The following is a 27,587-nucleotide window of genomic DNA, read 5'->3' as shown; positions in this document are numbered from 1 at the left end:
GTTTCTGACAGCAGATTTGAAGATATGACTTTCATACCAGCTGTCAGTCCTCAACTTGTCCCCACTCTCTACCATGCATATCACCTGGTTTCATTTCCCTTCTCATACTCTTCCAAAAAGTTGCAGACACAATTTTGGAGTTTGTTTTTCATTTCACATTAAAACAAGTGTATCTTCCATATTAATGTTGATGCTTTCTGCACTTCATTTTTATGGCTGTATACTATTTCATCATATATCTTATGTCATTCTTAATGGACTATATCCATATTCAGGCAGCCTGAAACATTTCTAGGTGTTGTGTCCCTTTTTTTCCACAAAAAGGACTCACAATGATTTTAGAATAAATTTCTGAAATAATATATCCTGGGGGGAAAATGTAGGGAGAAAGAAGAGCTGAAAGTATTGGAAAGTCATCACTGAAAGATAAAAAGTTCTGAGTGGTTAAGAACTGAGGCCCAGGGTGAGGCGGGACATGTGTATGTAGTGGATATTTGCCATGTACTTGTACTGTCCTGCGGTATGAGGAACTGGGAGAAGGAGGTAAATTGTGCAAGCCGTGTGGCAAGAAGCGTTGGATGGAAACATCTGGATAAATCACAGGACGTGACAATGGAGGCAGCTACCAGGAGTTGGCTTCCATCATTACCTCGGGGAGGGATGCTGGGTGTAATTTGGGCCACCTGGGCTCCTTTAATAAGCCTATTCCTGTAGCAATGGTGTGTATCCTTCTCCCTAGTTTCTGTATGGCCTGGAAATCTGGGCAGATTGATACAGAGGCTTTTGCAATGTCATATCCAAATCTCTTTTCCCATGTCAAATACCAGAGATAAAGAAAAACGTTGACCTAATGTGAATAAGTAAAAGCCTTGCAGTGCAGTTGTACTTTTGTGGATAACTACAACACGTGTCTGAAGTGAGACCTCCTTAGCTTAGTGAACACCAAGGAGGGGTCCCATGCCTGCGTTTCATAAGCACAGAGGAATGACACAGGGTGACACTGCATTGCACAGGGGTCATTCTTACTCAACATGTTCTCACAGTTCTTCCACCAAATACATGCTGAACATTCTATCCTTTATTTACAGAATGAAAAAGAAGGTCCTACATGATGATTTTGTTGTTCACCCTTATTTGGGAGCAGTGGCCTATGTTATTCAGTCACAAAATATGACCTTAGACTTCCAAGAGCTATTGTATCAGAACTTCCTGCTATCAAAGATCTTACTGTCAACCTGCTCATAGCAATGGTCAGAAAAACCAAACTGATCATATATACAGCTCTCTCATACTATCCATGGAGGTATTTTTCTCTTTTCATTTGGTTTTTACTCGCACACCATCAAATTCACTTTTACTGATACATAGTTTTATCGGTTTGGATAAATACACACATACCATAATAATGATTCAAAAAGTTCCATCACCCTCCCTGAATTTCCTTATACTCCCCCTTCAAAGTCAGCTCTCTCCCCCCCCAATACCTAGAAAGATTTATTTTTCTAGAAAGACTTAATTTTGTAACCAATGCCTTATTTTTACCAAAAGAACACAACAGCTAAAGGATCATTTTCATTTTCATTAATGGTTACGGATCTAGAAAAGATTCTCAAGTTGGCAGACATTTGGGATGCTACACTAAATATCAGAGATCCAAGTTCTGGTCTTTCTGCACAGATGAGGTCGAGCTTGAATTCTTCTAGGATGTCTGGAGACATCCATCAAGGGACTGCCTGCCTGGGTTCCATAACAGTCCAACTGAGGCACTGAGTGGACTAATTTTGAGTTTCAATCAGTGAATCATGATTTGCTTGCACATCTAAAGTCTCCCGATAACATAACCCAGAATTGACTTTATTTAAAATCTATTTTAGGATTCATCACTCAGATATACCTTGCTTTACCCAATACATATTTTTAAAGCATGTATTAAAGATATATATTTTTAGGGGGCTGGGATTGTGACTCAGCAGTAGAATGCTCGCCTAGCTCGGGCGAGACCCGGGTTCGATCCTCAGCACCACATAAAAATGAAGGCATTGTGTTGTGTCTATCTACACCTAAAAAATAAAATATTTTTTAAAAAGATATATTTTAAACATGTATTCAAATGTATTTGGAAAATTACATACTTAAAGGTCTGAAGCATGTTGACTGGTTAAAAGATGAATGGGTGCTTTTAATAAGATCAATGATCCATTTTTCTTCTATCTTCCTCAAAAAATCCATGTCTGTGTGTCTGGATGGTGTCAATCAGGACACACTTCAGTGGAGCTCTTAATGATGTTGGCCATTCTCTTCATCAATACAACTCTCGGGTACAGAACTCTTTATACACATGGGGTAATATTTGAATTCATTCATCTCAGCCAGTCAGCTGAAATGTCAAAACATATTTTGTTTCCAGGATAACGTCAAGACTATTTTGGACAATTCTTCCAAAAGGCTGCAGCTGCTGCATGGAGGATTCCTGCCAAGAACCTGGCAGCCTTTTCCCTCCGACGGACTTCTAGCTTCTTGAAAGAATTTTGCAGATTAAGGAACAGGCTCCTATGTCCATACTACTCAACTATCCGTAGAGCAGGTCTGTTTCCTATTTCTAGCCAGAGTTTCAAGGACTTCCTTTTTCTAATTGCTTCCTTGGTTGCTGTGCTGTGGGGACCTCCTCTCTGCTCCTATCAAGACTCAATTGCATTCTGTTGCATGGGTGTCTGAGCCAATTAGGATCCTTACAGGGATGCATGGTGGTTGCCTGTGTCAGGTCCGCATATTCAGACATAGCAGCCATTGTGAACTGGAGAACTGCTTGCAGAAAAAGTAAACATTCAGCAAAACAAGACCTGATGACTCAGTGGGATCAGAACTCGCTACAGGAAGATTTCTATTCATATATATGTATGCATGCAAATAACAAAACTCTTTCTACTCCTGGCATTATCAATTCTTAAAAGAAATAGGTAATATTTGGGCTCCCCCTCACTTTTTTTTTTTTAACCTTACAACTGAGCTTACTGGACCATAGATTTCTGCTGTTCCTGAATCTTTCACATTTATATTATTTCCTCTGTCATCTACTTGAGTAGCTCTGACCTACATTTTTTTCTTTTCTTTTTTCCCAAACAAAACCTAATTTTTTTCTGGGCAAGTCAGAAAAAGCAAGACTTATGTGACCAATATGTTTCCCAAGCCTCACATGAGAAAGAGGGCACACCCCATACTATCAAAAACCAGTCCTGTACCAGTCACAGAAACAGATGCTGTGAGCTGCTTCTTATTGTGGGCTTACTCGACACAAAATAAAACAGAACCCCCCAAACAAAGGCTTCCGGTCTTCAAGCTAAAACACAATTCCAACAAAAATGTTACCGTTCTGGAGCTTTGAAACGTCCTAACCAAATCATCTTCCATTCGAAGGGGTTTTTCATTTACTTATTTTAAGCACAAAGATACTAAATTAAGGCCAGGCTAATTCTAGTGGTGTCTCTCAGATGACTTCCAAATCTCAATGGCACCTCCCAGCTTTTCCTGTTCCCTTTTTATGTGGGTCCCTAATTGTGCATGTATCCCAGCTGTACTGACTCTGCTGATGTCAGTGCTATGATGATTATCATCATCTATTAGCACAAGCCATTATCTTCCTCCTCCAAATGTGCCATTTGAGCATTGAAAACAATCAAATATTTCATGTACTCTGCTTTGGCTATTATTGTTGCAAATCACCCATTCATTATTCCAAAAATGAAGTGTCTGTTTCATTTTTTTTTTCATTCTTTCCCCCTTTTATCAGAAGGGTTGTAATCTAGCCATCCTTATTTAATCTTCACATGGGTTTGGGAAGTGTTGGAAAAAAGAAGAAATCAATGTTGGAGTAGACTTAGCGAAGAGAGGCATGAATGGGGCAGATGTGATGTTTTAAGTTGGTTAAGATACAGCATAGTTCAGAGAGCTCCTGAGGCAAAAGTGAAAGAAATCAATTTGGTGATGGGAGGAATTTTGTTCTATTGAAGTACGAGGGAAAGACAGAAGGGAGATGAGAGAAGTGCTTTTTTGGAACCATTTGATTTTGTGCAGAGCAGGAAAATTATCTACTCTTTGCACCTCCCCCACCACCATATGCTTCCTTAAAATTTCCCTTTTCCTTACTTGAAAGGAGCAGAATTTAATAGTATTCATGCATTTGAAATGCTAGGCAAAGTCCAAGCTTCCTCTCTTTTTGAATTAAAAATAATAATAATAAAAACCTCCCAGAAATCCAAGCTAAATGATAAGCTATAAATCATTATTATTTAATGAAAAATTTAACTGACAGCTTATTTGTTTTTCAAAAGTGGTTGATCTTAAATTGAGGTACAGGATCACAGCCAGATTCAGAGACTAAATTATAGGCCCATCTACTTTAGTATCTAGGCTGAGAAAATGTAGTTGGTTACTCCTGCAAAATGCTAAATTACAGACACCCAAGAGGCCTGAACAAGTGGAAACAACTTTATTAAAAGGTTAACCTACTTGGCACATCTTGAATTCAGACATGATAGTAAGAGTAGACGAGGTACAAGACAGCAAAAGTCACAGATATCCTGGCAACATTTTATATATATATATATATATATATATATATATATATATATATATATATATATACTGTGCTGCACATCACAAACTGTTCTGTGGATGTCAGTTTGTCGGTGTTCACCAGTCAGAGCCACTACATTGTCAAGCAGGGACATTTGCTTCCTCTTTTTAGGGAAACAGTGAATTGTTGCCACTGGGCAGAGAGTAACTCTGGACATAATAGGGGACTCTGGGGATGATTCTATGGGAGTTTGAGCAAACCAGAGACATACACAACCAAGACAAACTTCTAAACCTTGCTTCTAAACCTCTGATTTCTACAACTTTCCTAGCAGAGCTGTTCCTCCTACTTGTAGCTCTTCTCTGTAGGGGCACTTCTGTTGTAGAGTCAGAGTTTGGGGTGGTGGTGGATGGAGAAAAGTCAGGAAAGGGGCACAGTGCCTGTTGGGGCTCTCATGATCCTGTCACAACCCTGAACTTGCATGCCATGAGAACTAATCCTCTCTCCATCTTTGGGAGGGAGGCAAGGTGAAGAGGCTAGATTTGGAGTAGGCAGACCTCCATCTCAATCATGCCATGGTAGGATTTTGAACCAGACCCTTGAAGTCAGTTTCCTTATTCGTGTTACAGATTAGGAATCACGTATACCAAGTGACTGGTATATGGTAGTAATCAATAAATGGGATACGACTGGCAATATTGAGTGCAAGACCCAGAGTCAGCAAGGTCCATTTCTATCTTTCCAAGATTCTACTCTTGCCCACAAAAGTGCCTGCTCTGATTGGAGCTAGCTCTACTGGTTTCTGCTGGTCCTTCTTCACCTTCACAGCCAGTTCCATTGTCTCAGGACATGTGGATAAAGTAACTGGTGGAAATGGGGTACCAAGTGTTGGCACCCACTCAGTAGCACCCAGCTGTGGTCCTGATTCCTTTTCATCTCGCCTTTTCCAGGCCATTCCCAGCAGCAACCAAGGTTTCTGGGCCCACAGTACCCCCTGATGGCTAACGAGGAGAACTTTCTTTTCCCAAAGAAAAATTTCCCACCTCTCTTCGTGAGAAACTCTTTTCCACAGATCACTGCCCTGTTCATTCCATCATGAACCATTCATTTCTTACAAACTTTGTATAGCCTTCCTGCCTTGCTGCTTCTTCTTTTTTTAAAGGGAAATTCCTGCTCAGTTAACTATTTCAGGAATATCTTTCTCTCTCCTGCCCCCTCCCACTTTGTTCCATTTATGAGTCCTCAAATTACTACAATGATAGTTGATATTAGTAGGATGCATCTGTCTACCTGTCAAGAAAAACTCCACACATTTCAAAGTAAGATCTAGTATAGAGCCAGCAGCATCAATCTCTGAAGCCCTTTGAGAGAGACATGTTTCTCACTGCAAATATAATTCAGCTACAGAAAGGGTGAAAGGCATTCCTGTAGGCTATTCTAGAAACCAAAGCCCAATTTTTCAGCATTAGTTTTCTATGGGAAAGTGAATTCAAAGTTCCAAACAAGTGCTTTAGAATGAACCTCGGAAAGTTTTTCCTATTGTGATTTAACACCAGAAAATCTTGGTTAGGAGTGGTCAGTTTTTAAAAACTCATACTAATGCCTGGATTTTCTAGTTTTTAATCTACTAAATCATGGCATTACTGGGATTGGGGGTATAGAAGGTGGTTGTTCAGGTGTAATTTATCTGGGCAGACATTGATTCTCCATTTAACAAAGGAAAACTACACCAACTAGATCCTGCCTTGATATGCAAAGAAATGTCCTAGGTGGGTTATTAAAATCATTTCCATGACTATAGATTGTTTCTTGGTGAAAACAAACTGAATGTGTCAAAAATATACACTTATTTTCCTGAATGTAAATTCAATTGATGTCAAGGATGCTTTTACTTGTCAAGGTCTGAATTTTAAATATTTTAAAAAATTCAAAGGATTTGGGCATGAATGATTAGAATGGCATTAATTTCACGCTTAACTGATCAATTCTTCTGATATAGGAAGTTTATTTTTAAACTAAGGGTCAATAACTAGGAGGCATCTCAAGCCTGATAAAACAACTAATTAAAGAATTTCTGTCATAAAGTAACATTAAGCAACTTAATTTTTCCATTATCAATCCTTAAATTTAAAAGAAAAAATCTTATAAAACTTGGTTATGAAATAACTGAATTATTTAATGAAACATCAAATAAGCTATTATGACCATATATAGACAGGCATGAAAAATATAATTTAAAAATGCTTTTATGGAAGACTTTCTTAGTTTGGTCATAAGTCAAGATAATTCTTGCACAGAATTTTTTAAAAATGATTTCCATATTCATAAAACTGAAATACTTTTTCTCCTTAGCATAAAAGGTATAAATTAACAAGTAAATACCACCCAATGAATTTCATCAAAATTCTGTTAAAATGGACATTCTACATAAGTTCTGAATGCATACTAGGATACCAACAAAATACACAAAGAATGATGTTATAAAATAATTGAGCAGTGCACAAGGGATTTTAAAAGATTGGTCTTCAAAGGGTTATTTGAGCTGACATATTCACATTTTTCTGGAAAGTGATTAGCTTTCTGATAATACATATCATTTGAATTCATAAAAATTTGGTGGTAAAAATTAAAACATTCAGTGTTAATGTTTTTGAACACATTACATTTAAATTATTTTCTCAGAACCCAAAGAGAAAACACAGAGGAAACGTAACCAGACTGAATTGTTTAAAATGTATTTTTCCTTTAATTAAATAAGAAACATCTGTCTAGGGATTTTGGAAATGAATGTAATCCATCCACACTCTGCCTGTACTAGTTTGCATCCAATGTCCAATATTTTGAAAGAAAATTCTTTCTTTCTGTAAAGAATTAAACAGCAACATGGAGTGATGTCTGGGTCTGCTGCAGCTAAGTCAGCTAAGTCTTGCCTCTGGAGTTTGGAACTGGGCTAAGAATCTGTCTTTTCCCAGGTTAGTCCTTGGGAAGCAACCACATTCTCTTCATGGTCTAGGTTAAGATGTAACTTTTGTATTTTCCAAAACGTCCACTCACCCTAAAAATGCTCACCTCTGGACAGCAGAGGGGAAAAAAGAAAAAAAAAATTACCTGGATGCAAGTAAACACTCAAGGTCAGATACTGTTCCTTCTCTAAGGGTTCACTAAACATTTTCACTCAGGGTTGAAAACTTATTTCTCTAACCTGCACCGTCCGCAATACCGAAAAGTCGAACAGGACTTTGAATACAAAGAAAGTGGGAAGTTGACTCCAGGATTGCTCTGGTTCTTTCAAACCAGGGCCCAAGAGTCCAGAATGACAAATAGCACTTACTGGTGGTGTCAAAGGGTATCTGCTTGCACTGTGCAGATCCTTCCACGGGCCAAGGGCAGTAATAGACGGCTCCCCCTTCCACGATATCCGGCTGGCTGGTGTTGGCTTTGGGTGCCCCCACCAAGACACTTGCTCTGCGAAAGGATTGGAAAAGGTCACCTGGTGGCAATCATAAAACTGTGCGCACGCTTTGCACTCGGGAGTTGCGTGTCTACTGAGACTGGAGTAGGGGTGGAGGGCAGCAGCATATTTATGATGGAGAGAGTGTTAAGGTTGATTTCCTCTTGGAAATAAATGGGCGTCAGAAACCTGGTTTGGAAGAGGGTGCGAGTGGTCCTAATTCTTCTCTAGGTGGAGCTATGTAGATACAGTGAGATGAGAGTCCATGGGGAGAAAGTAGAGAACAGGAGCCCAGGTGCTTGCAGCCAACCAGCAGCACTTGCACCATATTGGGTTTTTGTTTTAACCATTTTAACTGGCTCACTTCGGTCCCGTTCTCTCCTTTATGGGATGCAGGAGTTGAGTCTTTTAACCAGGAGTTCTTTGCAGTGGCATTTCTCTAGTTCAAAGTTCACAAGGCACATCTAGCGTGCAAAGGGAAAGAAAAGGCTGATGGCGAGCCGAAAACGGGACGGAAGCCCCGGTGAGCAGTGAGGTGGGACCTCAGACGCTGCCTTTCCGAGCTCGGGAGACCTTCGGGTGCTAGCAGCAAAGGGGCAGGGACCTGACCTGTGAGCGGGTTCGCGCACGCGTGCCACCTCCCCCAGGAGAGCGACTTACGTGCGAGCATCAGGTAGGTGGAAGTCCACTGCGTAGCCGAAGTAGCTGCCCTTTGGGCCGCTGTACACGGTGAGTTTGTCCACGTCCAAGTTGAACGCCTGTGAGGCAGGGGTCCACAGCATCCCCAACCCGACCGAGAAACACCAGAGGGGAGCGAAATGCTGCGCCCGGTTCCTCCGGGGACCGCCTCGGGGACCGCGGCGGGCCCCAGCAGACATCGCCCTCTGCCTGATGCTGCTCACTGGGGAGCGGGAGACAAGGACTCCGGTGGGACAAATGGCGGGGTGGCGCCTGGAGTTCCCTTGATGCTCGCGTCCCGGGTCGGTAGGAGCGGCGCGTCCGCGGTGACAGTCCCCGTGTCTGGTCCCGCCTGCCTGCCCCGCGGGCTAGGGGGTTGGCGGAGGGGATCGGGCGCTAGCCCTCCTCCAGGAGTGGGCGGGGGTGGCGCGCTCGCGGCGCCTCCTAGCGGCCGGTTCTCCGGCTGCGAACCGGAGCCCGAGACCCCGAGGTTTCCCTGGTAGGCTGGTGATGGAAGAGTGGCGCTGGTTGGGGCTGCCGGCTTTCTACTGCAGTTGCATTGCGAGGACTATGCGAGTCTCCCTTATGCCACCGCCAGCCGTTGTTTTAATTTCTCAAGTGGGAGACAGTTTGCGCCAGTTTCTTCCCATTGCACCGCTTGGATGGAAGGGTGGGAAGGGCGGAGTAAAACTGGTATCTTCGCATCTAGAGGACTCAGGGTTCCACGTTTGTGACTGGGAGTTTAAAGTTGAAATGCAACAATCCCCACCTCCCTTAACTCCTCCCTACCTAAGCGGCAGCTAATAAAGAAAGTGTTGGGGATTTTACTTAGGTCTTTCTCAAAGGCATCTTAGGTATTTAAAATGACTTGGTGGTAAATCTCCACCCTGTGTGATTATGATGTGGCAAAGTTAGGGATGTTGCCATGTACCGTTTATCCAAAGCAGGAGTAAAAGGTGTGGATTAGAATCTGAAGGGTTAAAATTCAGTTCCCATGCACAGCTATTAACTGTTGATCTCTTTCTATGTCCCTTGTGTAAGGAGGACTCAGGAACCAGGAGGTAAAGGGAGGAGAAGGGAATTAAAGTATAGATGCTCTTACTTAGCACATGGAGCTTCCAGGATCACAGGACTAATGCTCATACAGTATAGGGCAGAGGGTAGATAGCAAGGAGAGTAGAGTCAGAAGAGGTAAGTAGTTTCTGAGGTATTTTGAACAAATTTGAGGACAGATGTAGACAAATATTAGATTTGGGTATTGTAGGAAGGAAAGTCGCAGGGACATTATTAAAGGAAAAAAAGGCTGAGATTAAAGGGTTGTTCACAAGACTGGTACAAAAGGAGTGGGCTAGGGATTGGCAGGAAATAGGACTGGATGGATCTCCTGATCTTCATAACAAGAAAGTGTATTAAGACAAAGGGATCCAGTTTTAGAGCAGAGACAGGGCTTGCACACAGGGATTCAAAAAGTTAGAGGCAAGGGTGTGTATATGCATGGTTATTGAAAGGAAGAGAAAACGAAGAAGCTTATTTCCAGAGATGCATGGGGGAAAAGAAGTGCCCTGCTTCGCTGGGAGAAGTAAGAGAGTGGAAGGCCAAATGTTAGGGAAAGACAAAGGGTCAGAGAAGAGATTGCAGGAGGAAAGGGTCCAAGGTGAATCTGACAGTATCCATTTAGAAGAGGAGAACCACAGATGGTATTAGCAGGTGGAGGTGAAGAAGGTACAGGAAATAGGGGGTGAATTAGATGCTGGACCTGTTGAATGAGTTACTCGCCTGGGATTAGTTTGCATTAGTTGTAGTCTGGAGAGCTGCCAGATTCAGACTTGGGAGACTATCTGGAGGAAAATCTCTGAGCCCACTGAAAAATCAGATATTCTCACCTATCTCCCTCCCATCAGAACCTGCTTGATAGATTGATGTGAATATCATGTCTTTAATTGTCTCTATCATCAGAATCCACTTGGTAGACTGATATGAATTTCTTATTTTTATTTGTCTCTGTAAAATGCTAAAAATAAATAGTATGTATTGACAAATTGTCACATCTGGTTCATTTCCTAACTGGATAGTCATTTCCCAGATAAGGACTTAAGAAAAGATGATAAAATACGTTTTTTTCCTGTCATTCAAAAGTCCTTTTGTGTTGGACACAGAATCTGCTACTCTGGTCAAAATACTATTTTTAATAAATATGTTATTCCCCATAGCAAATTTCCATGAGTAGTTCACGTACACCACACACATAAAGCTAGGGAATAACCTCAACTTGGTCATTCTTGACATTATTATGTTAAAATTTGGAAATTTATCATGTAACAGACAAGCTTTAGGTTATGTGTAACATCTATATAGGTAAAAATTATAGCAGGGGCCTAGAGGTACACCTGATCCATATACTGTCTTAGAGGGAGAATGAGCTGTGTATTACACAATGCTTTGGTTTACGTGGGATAGCACATCATCAGAGCATCCTCTGTTGCGCACATTTCATACTTTACTGGCATATTTCTTTTCTTTTCTTTTTTTTTTTGACGGGGGGTGTACCAGGGATTGAACTCAGGGGGATTCAACCACAGAACCATATCCCCAGCCCTATTTTTTTACTTTATTTAGAGACAGGGTCTCACTGAGGTGCTCAGCACCTGGCTTTTACAAAGGCTGGCTCTGAACTAGTGATCCTCCTGTGTCAGCCTCCTGAGTCACTTGGGTTATAGGCATGTGCATCCAACTGACATATTTCTTAATTTTTATTTTTTTAAAACTTTTTGTTTAAGATGAATAGGTAAGGAAGAATATTCTCCTTCTTGTCATGTAATTGAATATATTCTTGCTCATGTCTTCTAAAACACACTTGCTCTTGAATTACAGAAGTCTATATTTTTAATGTTGTCACTTTCTACTTTACATATGAGGACACAAATGAAAGTTTAGGAAGTACAATTATATGCATGTTTACAAAGGAAGTAAGTGATATGATTTGAATTCAGGCCTCTCTGATGCCAAAACCAAGTCCTTATGCCATAAGGTCTCTAAAGAATAATGTGTTTAAAGTTACAATCGTAACAAAATGTCACCTTTCTAAGGCAGTAAGGCATTTGGGACTTACCCTTTGGGCATGTCTGAGTATTGTTTGTGAGATAAAATAAAACAGTCGTGTGTTTTTCTAAGTGATCTTGGGAAAAGGTTTGGTGGCACCTTGGTTTTAAAAGAGTTGAGGGAAAGTAAACTAACTTGAAGCTCTTTGACCTTCCTGGGAGGCCAAAAGTCTGGGAGAGTAGTAAATCTTCCAAGAAGTCAGAAAAATAAAATAAAAAAAAGCATCTGCAGTAACTGAAGGGACAGAAAAGTTTGAATAGGTTTCTTGTACTTTTCAGCATTCTGACACTTGGGAACCATGCCAATCATTAAGATCTGAGATGTTGTCAAAGAAACACATGGAGAGCAACAGGTCTCAGGCTGAATGAGAAGTTTGACATTTCAAAGATGTACTGGCACTGATTTATTTGTCAGAAAAGCAAGTCTGGGAATTGTTTATCATGCATGTGAATACGTGTGTATGTTTAATACTGGGAAAGGTATACATAGTTGTTTCCCTAAAAAGAAAAGAAAAAGAACCCAAAGGTCAAAGTTGGAACAGATTTGGCCGAAACATTCCAAAAATAAACAAGAGAACCAGAGGAAAAAAAAAATGATCTTGGACTTGTAGCCATGGATGAAGTGCTTAAAAATAGAGATGCTGCAGTATTTAAGCAGTTAGAACAAACATAGTCAAAAACTTAACAACCAACTCTAATTTCTGAATCTGCTCCTCTATTTTGTTATGTGATGTGATCACACCTTAAAATCTAGAGGTATGAGAGTTCTGATGTAATTATTTCATCAATACAACCACACTGTCAATACATTAGCTAAACCACTTAAAAAATAAGCCAAATGCAAAAGAAATGTGTTCTCGAGGATTCCATCAGCTTTAAAAATAAATACACTGGACCAATAAAAAAAATATGGAAAAAATAAAATAAATGCTCCGGAAAGGGAAAATCGTTTTCCAACCTCTTATGATTTGGGTCATTGAGGTAATTTTGAATTTTTCTTTTTCCCAACTGTACTTAACTTTCCTGAAATTTTAGAAACAACTGATGAATGGAAACGGGTGAGTTAAACCTACTGAGGAAAAACAACTTTTATATCTGTCAAGTATCTCTGCTGTCATAAGCTTATGTCTGCAAATTTTTTTCTATTCTGATCTCTAGAGGGTGATTTTCATCACAGTCAAATCATTTTTTCTCTTTTTTGATGATTTTGTTTGTAATTCTCTTTTATGATTTTTCTCCATGATTTTATTAGCCACTATTAAGTTTCAAGTGCTGCAGTGATAGCCCCCATACTGGCAGAGATTCAAGCACAACCAACAGGTTTGGCTGAAGGAAAATTCCCACTAGTCAGAACCAGATTTGAATTTCTTTTAGAATAAAAACTTTTAAAAACAACATTGCTTTAAAGCAAAATAAAAATTGATAAAACAATGATTTCTCTAAAAGGAAGGTTAAGGATATGAATGTTCTTTTCAAGCATTGAAATGAGGGGCTAAATCTTCCTGAGAGGTCAAGATCTGGGGTGTGGGCACTGGAACCCTATAGCCAGGATCTTGATTGATTTACAAGTTTCAACTAAGACCAATTCATCCCAGAATCCTGCAAATCCTACACGTCGGATGGCTTAGTAGGAGGGAACTTTTGCTAGCTATTGGCCAAAATGACTAAAGGGAACTTGTGGGGAGACAGGGATCTAACAGCCTTTTAGTCTTATAAATGTGGAGTCTGGAGAATGGGAAATCTAGTTTCCCCATGGGCTTGTGTTTGAGTCCAATGCAAAAAGAAAGTGTAGGGATGTATTTAAGAGGCTTTAAAAAAAAATCTAAATCTCCTTAGCCTGCTAAGGTCGAACGGAGTACCTCTCTAGAATAAGGGCATTTTAAATGGAAAGTAAGGCCTTCTTTCCACCCCTGCATACTCCAGGGCTTGGAAGCAGAGACCTCCCTAAGTATGTGCTGCATGCTCCTTCATGAACCCCAGACAATGGCAGAAGCAATGCCTGTGGTTCCTGGGGAGCAGCCAGACCATCCCCATTCAGCTCTTGGGGGAGGCTCCAAGACTCAGGCAGGACACCAGAGAAGTTTTCCTACAAATAGGTGGAGAAGTCATGGAGGAAGTCCCCCAATCCTGGAGGGGTGAAGGGTGGAGTATCTGTATGTTGACATGCCTGTGCTTGAAACCCTAGGTTAGGCTGCTGTGTTTATCCATCATTAGGAAGCACCAGAGGGGTGTCTGGGTCTGCCCTCTAGTGTCTGTGATCTTATGTGAGTCATGGGATTTTCCATGGGAAATAAAAGTCTTCCTTGTGAAAAATGACAGCCTCAAAATAATGTAGACAACCTTCACAAATGGATTTTTGAAATATTTTCATTAAAAAATGTCCAATGTTAAGGTGATCTCTCCCTCATTCATTAGGATTTTTATTTCCTTGTTACAGTTTTGCAAATCATTATGTGGGGAAAAAAAGAAAAGAAGAAAAAAGAGAGAAGCTAAAAGGGAGGAAGGAAGGATGGGAGGGACAGGGGGAGGAAGTAGCCCATAAAAACACTACTTAATATTTTCCCAATTAATGGCAACATCCAAATTGGATTTCCGTGTCATCCTTGCAAAATTTATGACTTACTCAGCCTCACTTGCCTTCCTGATTTTGTAGATTTATCTATTCATTGTTTGTATCCTTTCAACAAATAGGAGTACCAAGTATACACTAGGCACTCTGCCAACACTGGAGATAAAATGATGAACTAAAGGGATTCATACAGCAGCCGTCCCCCTCCCCGCCCGGCCAGCCCCAGATATAGCCAACTGTACATTGAAAATATTCAAGAAAAATGTCTGTACCAGACATAAGCCAACTTTTCTTATTTTTTCCCTCCAAACAATACAGTGCAACAACTATTTTCATTATCCTCTAAACAATACAGAATAACAACTAGTTACATAGAATTTACATTGCATTATGTGTAAGTAATTTAGGGATGATTTAAAATATATGAGAGGACATATATGGGTTATATTAAAATACACCATTTTACATAAGCAACTGAAGCATCCCTGGATCTGGGTATTCATGGGGGTTCTGGAACCAATCCTATGCAAATACTGAAGGAAGGCTAGTTCCTCCTTTTATGGAGCTTATGTTATAGTGAGGATATAGGTGGAAAACAAGCAAGAAAACAGATAAGAATATAATAAAATAGATAAATATAAGGAGAAAAGCTAACAGTGTTTGGTGCTACAGAATAAAGAGGGTGGAGGTAAGGTGGGGAACTTTTTTTTCTTTTTCTTTTTTGATGGTACTGGGGATTGAACCCAGGGCCTTATACATGAGAGGCAAGCACTCTACCCACTGAGCTATATCCTCAGCCCAGGTGGGGAATTCTTTATGAGAAATTTTTCATTAGAGAAGACTAAAACCATGTGACCAACTAAAGAATAAAATGGACTATTCATGACGTAATTGTGGCCTGCCTCACCTATTTCTGAAAAACAAGAAATGGCTTTTCTGGGCCCATGGACTTAGAAAAGTTCATTCTTATCATACATCTGTGCACATGAAACTGAGTTAAGACATTTAGTGCTCCTGGAGAGTACCATATGTCTCCTATATGGTACCAGTGAATTTCAGCTTCTGTGTAGCTTACATAAAAAGGCTTCCTGGTGGCAGGCACTGTGTCACACATCTGTAATCCCAGCTATTTGATAGGCTAAGGAGGGAGAATTGCAAGTTCAAGGCCAGCCTGTCTCAAAAATAAAATGAGTTGGGAATGTGGCTCAGTGATAGAGCACTTGCCTGACATTGGAGAGGCCTTGGGTTTCAACCCTAGTATTGAAAAACAAACTAAGCTCCTACTTCTCATCTAAGGATTTCCATGATGATCCATGATGGTGTCTAAGCTATCTAAGATCATGGCAATTTTAAATTGCCTTAGCCAGCTTGCACACTTCGTAAGCTTCAAAAGAATAACTTGAAAGTTGTAAGTGAATTTCTTGCCTTCTACTTAGATTACCTAAAATATGACTAATTGACTTAAATTGATCTCTCTGGTTTTTATTGTTCTGACGTATTAAAAAATGTGTCCTTTTCCCAAAGGCCTTGGGCACATGTACAAAAAAATAGAAATATGACAAGTTAAATTAAAACCAGCCGATGAAAGTTAAAGTCCTCTCATAAAGGAAAAAGGAAAGGCATGAAGTAGTATTGCCGGAAGGAGAAAGGACTAAATCAAATGGATTCAATTTAGCCCATTTCTCAACTGGTTTGCAAGGAGGATTTGTTCAAAGTAGATGTGACAACGATTTCCTACAAAACCCCTGAAAACTTCCTTGCCACTACTTATGTTATCATACCAAACCAGGGAAATAATGGTCATCAGAGGGGCAGAAGGGCTCTAAATCACAGTTCTTTTTATGGAGTGCTTGTTTAGCACTTAGTTACAGTGTGACCTCACTCGTTTGCACCTCCATCAAAAGAGGTGAGACATGACCTCTAAACATAGTTAACATGTCTCTCCTGAGCTCTAAATCTTGCAGTCCACTTAGCCGCGGCGGTATGATTCTATTTGGAAACCAGTACTGTGCACAGGTACAAAGACCATGTACTGCAAGGGTTAAGAGAATAGATTTTGGAGCCAGATACAGTGGTTTGTTTTTACCCAGTGTTGCCACCTATCTGTGGGAGCCTAGTCAGGTGACTTACCATTTCTCTGTCTCAATTTCCCCATTTGTAAAATGTACATACCAACAGTATATCACATGGGTTTGAGGAGTAAATGAATTAAAATATATTAACCTATGAAAGAATCCATACAAGAAGCATTATTAAGCGTTAGTCATTTTGGCTACGTACATTTCTAATTGGTTATGGATTGTTTATGGAATGATGTTATCTTTTGTTTTTAATTTCCCACATATGCCTGCTCTTCACCAGGGACCTCAAGTACTCACTATTTGCTGGAACTCAGCATGAAAATTGTTGTACTCTTGAGCACAGTGCGTGGCTGTTTTGGTTGAACCTTCTTGGTTAATACCCTTGAGGCAATAGCAGGGTATAGAGAGGTTACCAAATTATTTTGAATATTTGGGAGGTATCATAAATGATGTTTTAGGAATATTAATCTGACAGTTATGTGACTGAGGAAGAACAGAGAATAGTTAGTACCCTCTTAGATTTGTCCATATGTGAAAAAATAAAGGTCAGAATTGGGATGATGTAAGGCAACAGGATGTGCAGACAGGAAAATTGTAAAGAAAGAGTAAACAGAACCTTGTGAATGCCTGGCAGGACAGAGCGGGAAGAGTAAACACATAAAAACTGGAGTTTAAAAAAATTTTTTAAAAATCACAAAACAGAAATATAATTCATAATGGGGTATCGTAAAGTAAAATACCTATAACTATCACCCAGGTCAAGAATTAGAATATTACCACATCCTAAAACTTCCACTAGTGCTGCTCTCAATCACCCCATTTGTCTCCTCCTCAAAGTTAAATAAAGTATAAATAAAGTAAAGCATAAATAAAGCATTTGTTCCTAATAAATAAAGTATAGCATAGGTTTGTCTATTTTGAACTTTTTATCTATGGAATAATACACCGTCCTCATTTGTCTCTGCTTTTTTGTCTCAATGTATGTTTGAGAGTCATCTGTGTTATTGTTTGTATCAATGGTTCATTATTTTGTATTGTTGAGAAGGATTTCATCGTATAAATACACTACGGTTTATTTATCCATTCTCCTGTTGATAAAGATGTGGATTGTTTCCATTTTTGTGTTTGTACAAATAATAACACTGTGATCAGTTATGTGCATGTCTCATGGTACTCATGAGTGCTGTAGTCTGGCTGGGCACAAATAACAGAGCCGCCAGAAAGCATTTGTAGGTTCAAAACAGCAACTCTTTATTGCCGAACTCCACCAGCACTCCACACACACTCCCCGGGAACACTCTCACCCTCCACTGGGGTCCGCGCACACTCTCCCTGGGAACCCCGAGAGAACTCCAGCAAGAACTCCACGGGAACTCCAAAGTGGCTGGCGCTGGCGCTGGCGCTGGAGACAGTAAAGGTCAAATATACAATTGAATACACAGCTTAACATAACCACATCATCTCAATAAGCTTGCTGGCGTTACCTCTCAACCACTCCCGTCTGGCAATATGCCTTGCATCATCCTGACTCAGCTGTGGCCCTCAACACATGAGTATGCATTGTGGTAGGATATACACCTTGGCATGGCTTTGATAGGTCAAAGGTATTGCTGATTGGATTGATGTTTGCGTTCAATCCTTTTAATTGGATGTTGTGTACTAAGTAAAACAGATAGGTTCTCTTATTTTATCTACTCTTCTAGTCTTTGACTTCTAATTGGAATATTTAGTGAATTTACATTTAATAGAGGTTGTGGATAAATTTGGATTTGAATCTACTATCTTCCTATTTGCTTTCAATTTGTTTTAATCCTTCCGTATTCTTTCTGCTCTCCTTTCTTGTCTGCCTTTATACTGTTGACTATGTTTATTATTTGCTTCCCTCTCTCACTTTTATACTTCCACACTAAACTATTCTAGATGTGCACCCTTTTCATGTTTAGTTTACTGTAAGTTTACATTTTCCCCTCTTCCCAGTAATTTTCAGACACTTTAGAATATTATAATGCCATTTACTCCCTCTTGAATTACATGCTATTATTTATATATATTTGAATTCTCAAAATTGAATAGCACAAACATTATTACCTCATGCAAGCAATGTTTATTTATATTTTCTCACATGTTTATCATTTTTTTTTCTCTTCAATCTTTCCTGAATTTTTTTTTTTTTTTTGGAAGGGAGAGTACTGGAGATTGAACCCAGGGCACTTAATCTCTGAACCACATCCCCAAACCCTTTTATTTTTCATTTTGAGACAGGGTCTCACTAAGTTGCATAGGGCTTTGCCAAATTGCTGAGGCTGTCTTTGAACTTGGCAATCCTTGTGCCTCAGACTCCCAAGCCGCTTGGATTTTAGGCATCCAACACCAAAAATTTTTCTGAATTTCTGCATGTACACGGTTATTAGCTTTCTATCTAAGAACATCCTTTAGAGTTTTTTGGTGACTGATGATGAAAATGGTTTTATTTCACTTTCATCCTTGAAGGATGTTTTTAATGTGCATAGAATTTGTGGTTCACAATTGATTTGTATTTGTTTGTTTTTGCCACTCTGAAGATACTACTCCATTGCTTTTTTTCCTATTAGCTCATTGTGGCCTCTTTGAAAGTACTACACCATTTTTTAAAACTGCCTGCTTTTCAGATTTTCCTTTGCCTTTGGTTTTAGTGGCTTTAAGATGATGTGTATAGTTGTGATTTTCCACTTATTCATACTTCTAGAGGTAAGAACCTTTTTTAATCTATAAGTTAATATCTCATGGTTTAGAAAAAAAGTTTCTGCTATTAACAACAGCTTCAAATATTGTTTCTTCCATGATATCTGTCACCTATTGACACTCCAATTCATGCATATTATGCCTCCTCATACTGTAGCCTATATTTTTATATATTTTATCTTTTTAATTCTGTGGTTTATCTCAATTTTTCTAAAAAAAATTATCTCCCAGCCCACTATCTCTGTAATGATGATGAATTTGTTTGTTAGTAAATGAATCTATCAAGTTCTAATTTTTCATTGTTGTTGTGGTTGCCAGGATTGAACCCAGAGTAGCCTAACTGCTGACCACATCCCCAAGCTTACCCACTGAGCCACATCCCCAACTCATTTTATTTTTATTTTGAGACAAGGTCTTGCTAGTTGCTTAGGGCCTCACTAAATTGCTGAAGCTGGCTTTGAACTTGCAATTCTCCTGCCTCAGCTTCCAGAATCTACGGGTGTGTGTGCCATTATGCCTAGCTTCAAGTTCTAAATTTTGACTGGTATGTCCCTAAATTGTAGAATTCCCATATTATTTTTTTATAGTTTCAAATTTTCCGCTAAAATGTTTTATTGTTTGTTAATTCACTGAACATTTCCAGAGTGATTTTAAAGTTTATATTCATTACAGTAACTATTATGGACATCATGGGGTAGAAGTATATTTGTACTTTCTACCTTTTCTCCTCAATTTTGCTCATATTATCTGGTCTCCTTATGTAGCTCTCACATAAAAACACTTGAAATTTAAATGATATATTTTACATATGAATGATGCTATCTTCATCTAGAGCTTAATGCTCAGGGGGCCACTGTGAGCCATAATAATATTTAATCACTTAAATGAATTTTTTAGGGATGGTGGTGGTTTGAACTTGGGCTTCAGTTGCTGGAATGCTGAATCTATTTCCAATTTATCTTTCATCATAAGGTGTCGACCTTTGGAGTCCGAAGCCTATGTGTGACTTGTTTCCACTGAATTCTTGCAAGTCCATGGATTAAGATTTTTCTCCCCTCATCCAACAAGCCCTTCTCATTGCTACCTGCAAATGGTTATAAATAACTACAAATACTGGCATCCAACTCTGAATTTTCTTCTCCCTTTGAACATCAGCTCTATAACTCTTCAGTGCCTTATAAACACTTCAATACCTTTAAGAATATTGAAAAATAATTTGTCAATATTTCCTAGTTGTTTTCAAATAGAGTATTACTATGAAATATATATTTTGACATTGTTCAAAGCTAAAGAGTTTGAATCTGGACAATCTGAATGGATTATTGTGCTTCTATTAAAAAAAGAGAAGATCTAATGTGGAATTTGGTTTAGGAAAAATAATCAGCTTCAGATATTTTAAATTGGAAATTATATTCATATTCATTTAGTAATTGGTTTAAAATACTGGACAGAATCTGAAAAAAATAAATGAATCTATCAAGTTCTAATTTTTTATTATCAACTGATTTTTGCATTTCATTTCACATGTGGAGAAAAACATTTATCAAAACAAGTATTCCTTTATTAAAAGGTCTAAAAAAAAGAATGAGTAATCCTTTTATGCTAAAGGATAGCTAATATTTTTCAGTCATGGGCATGGTCTTTATTTTACCCTTTATATACATAATCTCTTTTAATATGTTTTTAATTATTCATATTTTGTTGGTATTATTTCACCTTAATCTGAAGTTTTTTTCAACTTTCTGGGCTTCAATGACTCTTAAAAAAAAGAATTATCTAATTATTCACATTTTTAAAAAATGATGGGTCCCTGGCTTGATGGAGGTAAGTAACTTGCAAGAGATTTTGTATCTGGTCAGTGACAAAATCAGAAGGTAAATTACAGAACGTATATCTACTTCTTTCCATTATTCGTTTCCTATTTCTTGATTTGGGACAAAGCATTATATCAGAACCTTCTTCTTTGTTGTTTGTTTTGAGACAGGGTCTTGCTATTGAAGCTGTGGAGGAGCTGGCCAGTGGGCTAGAAGGCAGGCAGAAGACACCACTTAGGGTCACTCAAAGCCTGTCATGCTGGCACTAGCTGGAGGCAGCCCAGAACCATCAGGTTCAGACACCTGCTCTATACAGCAACCAGGAGCACCCACAATCTGAGCACCTCAACCTCTTGCTTCCCTACCAATAGTAGAAAAACCAAAGAGGGACACACCTGAATCTGATTGCAGGTCTAACCAATAACACTGGTACTCTTCCAAACCCTAATTAGCAAAAATGTGGACCAATAGCATTGACCCAAGTGATAGATAAACCTCTAGACTAGCACACTGAGATGGAAACCCCTATTGGGGGTCCCCTCTGGCCCCTGTGAGAGTTCTGTTTCTATTCCCTACCTCCGAATAAATTCTACTCTGTTGAGAGCCACAGCCAAAGGAGCCCCAGCAAACTTCCACCTGCCAGCAAACTTCCAGCTGCCGGCCGATGATTGGCTCACAGCGGCCCCAGCAACATCTAGCTGATTGGCTCCTCTGCGGTGATGTTCATTGGGCTGTTTCCCTGCCCTTCAGACTGCCAGCTGATGATTGGCTCACAGCGGCCCCAGCAACATCTAGCTGATTGGCTCCTCCACGGAGCTGCTCATTGGGATGTTTCCCTGCCCTTTTAGACCACGGAGCTGCTCATTGGGGGACTTCTTTGGCCCCACCCACGCGACCCAGCCAATCAGCCTCAAGAGCAGGAGGATTGTGGGAGGTGGGGAGGTTGGTGTGGGGGAGAGGCTTGTGGAAGCCGGTGGTGGCAGTTGGGCTCTGAGGGTTTTTTTTTTTCCTGAGGAGTTGTTTTGCTTGGCGTTTGTAGTTCTAAAAATAAAGTTAGTTTCTTTTGACAAGTGGCTCCTGAATTGTGCCCAGCCAGACTGCGGCATACTCCTTTCATTCTGGTCTTCCATTGTCTTGTGAACTTCATTCTTCAGATTTGTGAGAGAAGAACCTTGAAAGAAGTTGGTGGGGAGCTGCTGGAGTCTAGTGCCACACTGGAGGGCACAGCGCTCTTATTTGGAGCTGCAGTACTGAGAGCTGCCACACACCTGACTCAGAGGTAGTGGAGGAGAACTGGACTTTGCCAGCTGCGACGCTCAGAGCTGACACAAGTGGGCATTCCTTGTCGTGATTAAATAGCCTACAGCTTGCTCAGGCCCCATCTCCCAACAGAAGGAAGAATCCAGTCTCCTCGAATTTCAGTTTCACAATGTTGTGGGGCCTGGTCTCAAACTCATGACCTCAAGGAAGCCTTCTGCCTCCAACTCCAGAGTAGCTGGGACTATAGGCCATACCACCGTTATCTGAACTTATGAATGTTTGAGAAGTCAAAAATAAGGAGCATTAAGTCAAGAGTTACCACTGAGAGGACTTCGAAACAATGACACCCCAGAAGCAATAAGCACAGCCTGGAACCATACCTTGGTTTTGAACACCATTCTCCAGTAAAAGGAATTGGACTCTCTGGAGAAGTGGCTTATTCTAGAACTGGGGCAAGTAATACACAAATTTAACCTGGTGTGCCTTATGATGCAGAAAATAAGAGAGGCCTCAAAAGACAAATTGATGGGAGTATGACAAGGGGCTGCAGGAATCCACTAAAGAAGCTCACAAGACCCAAGGCTGGAACAACTTGAAGAACAAAATAAATAATACATGAATGATAATGAATTATAACTCAAAATGTAAAATAAATACCTATAAATTCATTCTGATAAAAGTAAGCCATTGAATAAATAAATACATGGGGAGATGAGACAAATCCCTATATAGAAAAAAAATGTTTAATTTATGCAGCTACTTCCCCATCCCTTAAAGGTCAGATACACCTAGAGACTTCCTTTCCAAAGATTAGAGTATGGAAAGGGAGTAAACATGCTAAAGGTGAACATCATTAGCAATAGGTCATGTTGATAACCTACCCTTGATACAATGGGGTGAGAGCAGCATTTTACCTCTCGATTCTCCTCTGCCAAACCTATAACTCCAGTCTAATTGAGAAAAACATCCAAGAAATACAAATGGAGAGACTAAAAAATGTCTGATCAGTATTTCTCAAAAGTGTCATCAGAAAGAAGCAAAGTAAAAAAAAATGTCACCATCTAGAGGAGACTAAGGAGATGCGATGTCTATATGCTAGTGTGATACAGGAACAGGATCCTGGGGCAGGAAAAGGACTAAAGACATCTGAGTAAGGCCTGTGTGTTAGCTAATGATATTGCATTAATCTAAAATTACATGCATTCATTGGTTGTGACAAATGTATCAACTCATTTGAGATCCTAACAACAGGGGATACCTGGTTCAGGATACATATGGAAATTATGTGCGCAGTTGCCCCTTGATATCTATGGGAGACTGGTTGTAGCCTCCCCTCCTGAATATACCAAAATCTGTGGATGTTCAAGTCTCTAATATAAAATGGCATAGTATGTGTGGGTAACCCACATACATCCTCCTGTGTACGCTGAATCATCTTTAGATAACTTATGATAACTAACATAATAGAATGTAAAAGCTATCTAAATACTCATTGACTGTATTGTTTTGGAAATGATGACAACAAATAGAAGTCTGTACGTGTTCAGTAGAGATACCTTTTTTTTAGAATATTTTCTACCCCCACTTGATTGAACCCATGGCTGCAGAATCCAAGTATATACAGGGCCAACTGTATGTACTATGTTTTGCAAATTTTCTATAAATATAAAATTATTTTAAGATAAAATGTTTAAAGTCAATTACACATTCCATATTCATTGCTTTTTCTTGGGAACAGGGTTATTGTTTTGTTTTGTTGTTCTGCTTTTTCTCACTGAGCAGGACCCCATATTCTGCCATGTTTTGGCAGAAGCTCAGGAGGTGAAGAAGGTTTGGGAGAGGGCAGGCATATGCGCATGAATGGGGAAGCCCCATACTCTGAAGACACATGGTAGTCCTTGGAACCTTCCTATGGTTCTGCCCTTCTGTCTTTTAGTGGTCAGTCTTTTTCTCTCTCTGTAGAGAATCTCTGGAAATCCCTGAGAACAATATTTGCTTTTAGATGTTTTGGATTAAATCCTCTATTGTCTTTTTTTCCTTTGAATCCTCTTCTTCTCTCTTTTCCCACAGAGAAACTCCCAGAATTTTCATTTTAAGATTCTGTTACTAAACCGGATGATTCTTCTTGATCCTTTGCTTCTCAGGCTAAAAAAAATAAAATAAAGGCTAAAACAAAAAAAGCAACCGCGGGTGCTGTGGGATTTAACCAACACTTCTATCTCTTCTTTTCCAGACCTGTCAGCTGCATTGTTCCAACAGCACTCAAAGTAGATCGGCAACTCCAAAGCTCATTCCTCATGGATTTTAGTGCTGGCCTTCAACCAAGAACTTGCTCCAGCTGTGCTGGCCCTCTGGTTTCCTTAACTCTTTCCTCTTCTTTCCTCTGGGTTTGGGAATTAGAGAGAACAAAGGAGATCCACTCATTCTTCCCCCGAGTGTTTACTAGACATCTATTGAATGCCATGCACCTAGGTATAGCAATGAAGCAGGCAGGAACAGAGAGGTCACATCTAGTGGTTGGGTTATAACTATGAAATATTTATTACTTTACAAGATCTATTTGCATATATGATTTAACTTAGTCCTTATGATGTAGGCACTGTTCTTATTGTCATTTATTGAAATACAGATAGCACTTATTGACTTACTGGATGTCAATACGAGTGCTAAGTGGTAGAGGTACTATATAAACAAAACCCAAAGATTCCAATTCCAGGACACTGATTTCTAACTATTATAATTATGATAAAAATGATTCTTTTGAGTAAATAAATACTATAGTATTTCTTTTTCTTCCAGCTATGAAAAAAATGGTATGCTAATTTTTAAAATCTGCCATGCCTTATTAAAATTCTAAAGAAAACAGTGTGGTTGGTATTCACTAGTTCCTTACCTAGTATCCCTCTCCTGTCTTTCCCAGGGGTGGAGCTCACCCTCCTCACTTTTCTCCTCATCTCATTACAGGCTATCAGGTGGGACAGACCCACCATCAAGTCTATGGGCAGACTCTGATTGGCATGAGCTAAACAGTATATGCCATCTTCTGCCCATATGATTGGTAGGAATGAGGTTAGTGTCCCAGGTATGAGCCTATCAGTGCCTGGCATTCAAATAGCTGCAAGGATTGGCTCAGGCTCAAGGAGCCCTGTAACTAGGGATGTATGGAGGTGTGGCTTTCTCTCCAAGTATATAAGCCTAATGGCCACTAGCAGCTTTCAAGAGGGCAGACTGTCAAAAGCACAGAGAGTGGAGCCGGAGTTCTAAACTCATCGTGCCTAATTTCTGCCTCATTGCCTTCTGGACATTTTGGTCATGAGAGTCATAAATACTCTTTATTGTATAAATCACTGGAGTTTTACTTTCATCTCAAATCATTCCATCTGATACAAATAATTTGTTATATTTTAGGCACATAAACATTTAAGTAACTTTTTATTTTGGTGGAGGACTACTGGGGATTGAACTCAAGGACACTCGGCGACAAATCCTCAGTCCTGTTTTGTATTTTATTTAGAGACAGGGTCTCACTGAGTTGCTTAGTGCCTCAATTTTGCTGAGGCTGGCTTTGAACTCACAATCCTCCTTCCTTAGACTCCTGAGCCGCTAGGATTACAGGTGTGGGTCACCATGTCTGGCTTAAGTAAGCTTTTAAAAAAATATTTAATTTTTAGTTGTAGTTGGACACAATACCTTTATTTTATTTATTTTTATGCAGTGCTGAGGATTGAACCCAAGGCCTCGCATGTGCTAGGCAAGCACTCTACCACTGAGCCATAACCCCAGCCCTTAAGCAAATTTTTAAAAAGCAGATTTCACAAGAAATTAAACCAAAAGAAAAAAACAAAATTTTAATTATCCAGGGTTTTTCAAATATCTGGAGAATACTTGCAAACAAATTCAAATCTCTAACTTATGAGGAATAAAAAAAGATAAAATACATGTAGCCTGGGTGATTGCTTTGCTTCACATGTGAAAACAATCAAGATTGTGAGTGAGGAGTTGGAGGCCAGATGTAACAGATGCTCACTTAATTGGTCCTTGCTATGCTGGTTTCAGATTGTAGCATACAAGTGTCTTGGATTTTGTTGCTAAAAAACACTCCTGTTTTTGCCAAACAACCCTGTTTTGGAGACTTGCTGTGAATGAAGTTTTGTGCTTTTAGTGCTACTACAGGATATAACTGGATTATAATACTGTGAGAGGGAAGACATCAGTCTTCATGTGATCAGTTTATCGCATGTTCCTCTGTAGAAAACTTCATTCTTGATAATCAGTAATGAAGAGGGAAGACAACAGTGATGTGATTAGGACTTTAAAATGCATGGAAAGCTGCCCTCTCTATAGGAATGTGTGCCCAATCAGGGACATTCCTTCCATGTCCAATTTAATGTTCCATGGAGATTTTAGCCTATGTGGGACAGAAAGGCAAAGCTAATCAAGAATCAGTTGGGATATATCCCTCTAAGACTCAACTTTTACCAAACTGGGAAGATGGATGTTGGAGAGGATATAGCTCTCTATTTGACATACTCCTTCGTGTTTCCAGCTTCCCTGTTAGCTCGGTTGGCCCAAGATAGCTCTATGGGAGGCCATTTTGAAAATGGAAGCTCTCTGCTCTGACAACAAATACTAACAAAACAGAAGTCTGCCTGGCAGTGGGAAAAACAGAAACTTTTACTTTCCATGTTTGTTTCTTTTAACATTGAATTCCAGTTATCTGACAGCTGAGATATGGATAGACATAAGCCATACATTTTTTCCCCATAGGAATGAGATACATGTGGGTCTGTGCCCTATTTTACTGAAATGAATGAGGTAGAAACTCATTTTGACTGTGGGGATAACATCACAGGCAAGCAAAGCCAGGCTTGGAACACATCATGCTCTAAATGTCAGTTTTTATAGACTGTATGGAACCTTAAATACATTTTCTGATAGGAACAAATATGATCATCAAAAATTCAGCCCACCTGGTTTGCTCCCAAGGACCTCAGTCATGCAACAGTATGGCACAAAGCCCAACTCTGTGTGTACAGGTATTTCTGGGGGAAATGGCTCAGACTTCACACTTGGCTTTCTGTCCTACTCCCTGACTACAGTGGGAATGAGGTGCTCCTTGGCAGTTCCATGGAGCAGGTGGCAAAGGTCGTTGATGGCTGGGAGTGGGCAAGGATGTGGATGTGAAATGGGATAGTACTGAGGGAGATGGGAGCCTTAGCAAGTCAGGATAAGAAAGTCCATGGCTCCTAACAGTGTATGCCTTAGTCCCTGCTTGTGATCTGTTTAAAAAAATTCTTGTCATCTTCAAGTACAACATCAAGGATGCAAACTTTGTCTAAGGT

The 27,587-nt window shown here is 39.7% G+C and overlaps 1 protein-coding gene across 2 annotated transcripts in view; it reads right to left on the bottom strand.

The window, feature by feature from the left end:
- The window catches only part of Itga8 (integrin subunit alpha 8), a 168,619-nt gene extending 159,222 nt beyond the window's left edge, over nucleotides 1-9,397 (bottom strand). Inside the window, exons 1-2 of one of the 2 annotated variants that reach the window (XM_078023365.1) lie at nucleotides 8,685-9,397; nucleotides 7,905-8,038 (exon numbers count right to left, since the gene is read on the bottom strand). In XM_078023365.1, coding sequence (XP_077879491.1) covers nucleotides 7,905-8,038; nucleotides 8,685-8,902 — 352 coding nt within the window. In that variant the 5' untranslated portion in view covers nucleotides 8,903-9,397. The remainder of the gene's footprint in view (nucleotides 1-7,904; nucleotides 8,039-8,684) is intronic. The other variant, XM_005330865.5, reaches the window with a different exon arrangement.
- Nucleotides 9,398-27,587: the final 18,190 nt, after the last annotated feature.

This window comes from Ictidomys tridecemlineatus, chromosome 10 (assembly GCF_052094955.1).
Source record: "Ictidomys tridecemlineatus isolate mIctTri1 chromosome 10, mIctTri1.hap1, whole genome shotgun sequence".
Taxonomy (NCBI): domain Eukaryota; kingdom Metazoa; phylum Chordata; class Mammalia; order Rodentia; family Sciuridae; genus Ictidomys; species Ictidomys tridecemlineatus.
The sequence above is the reverse complement of the archived record's forward strand: the minus strand, read 5'-3'. Positions and strand labels throughout refer to the sequence as shown.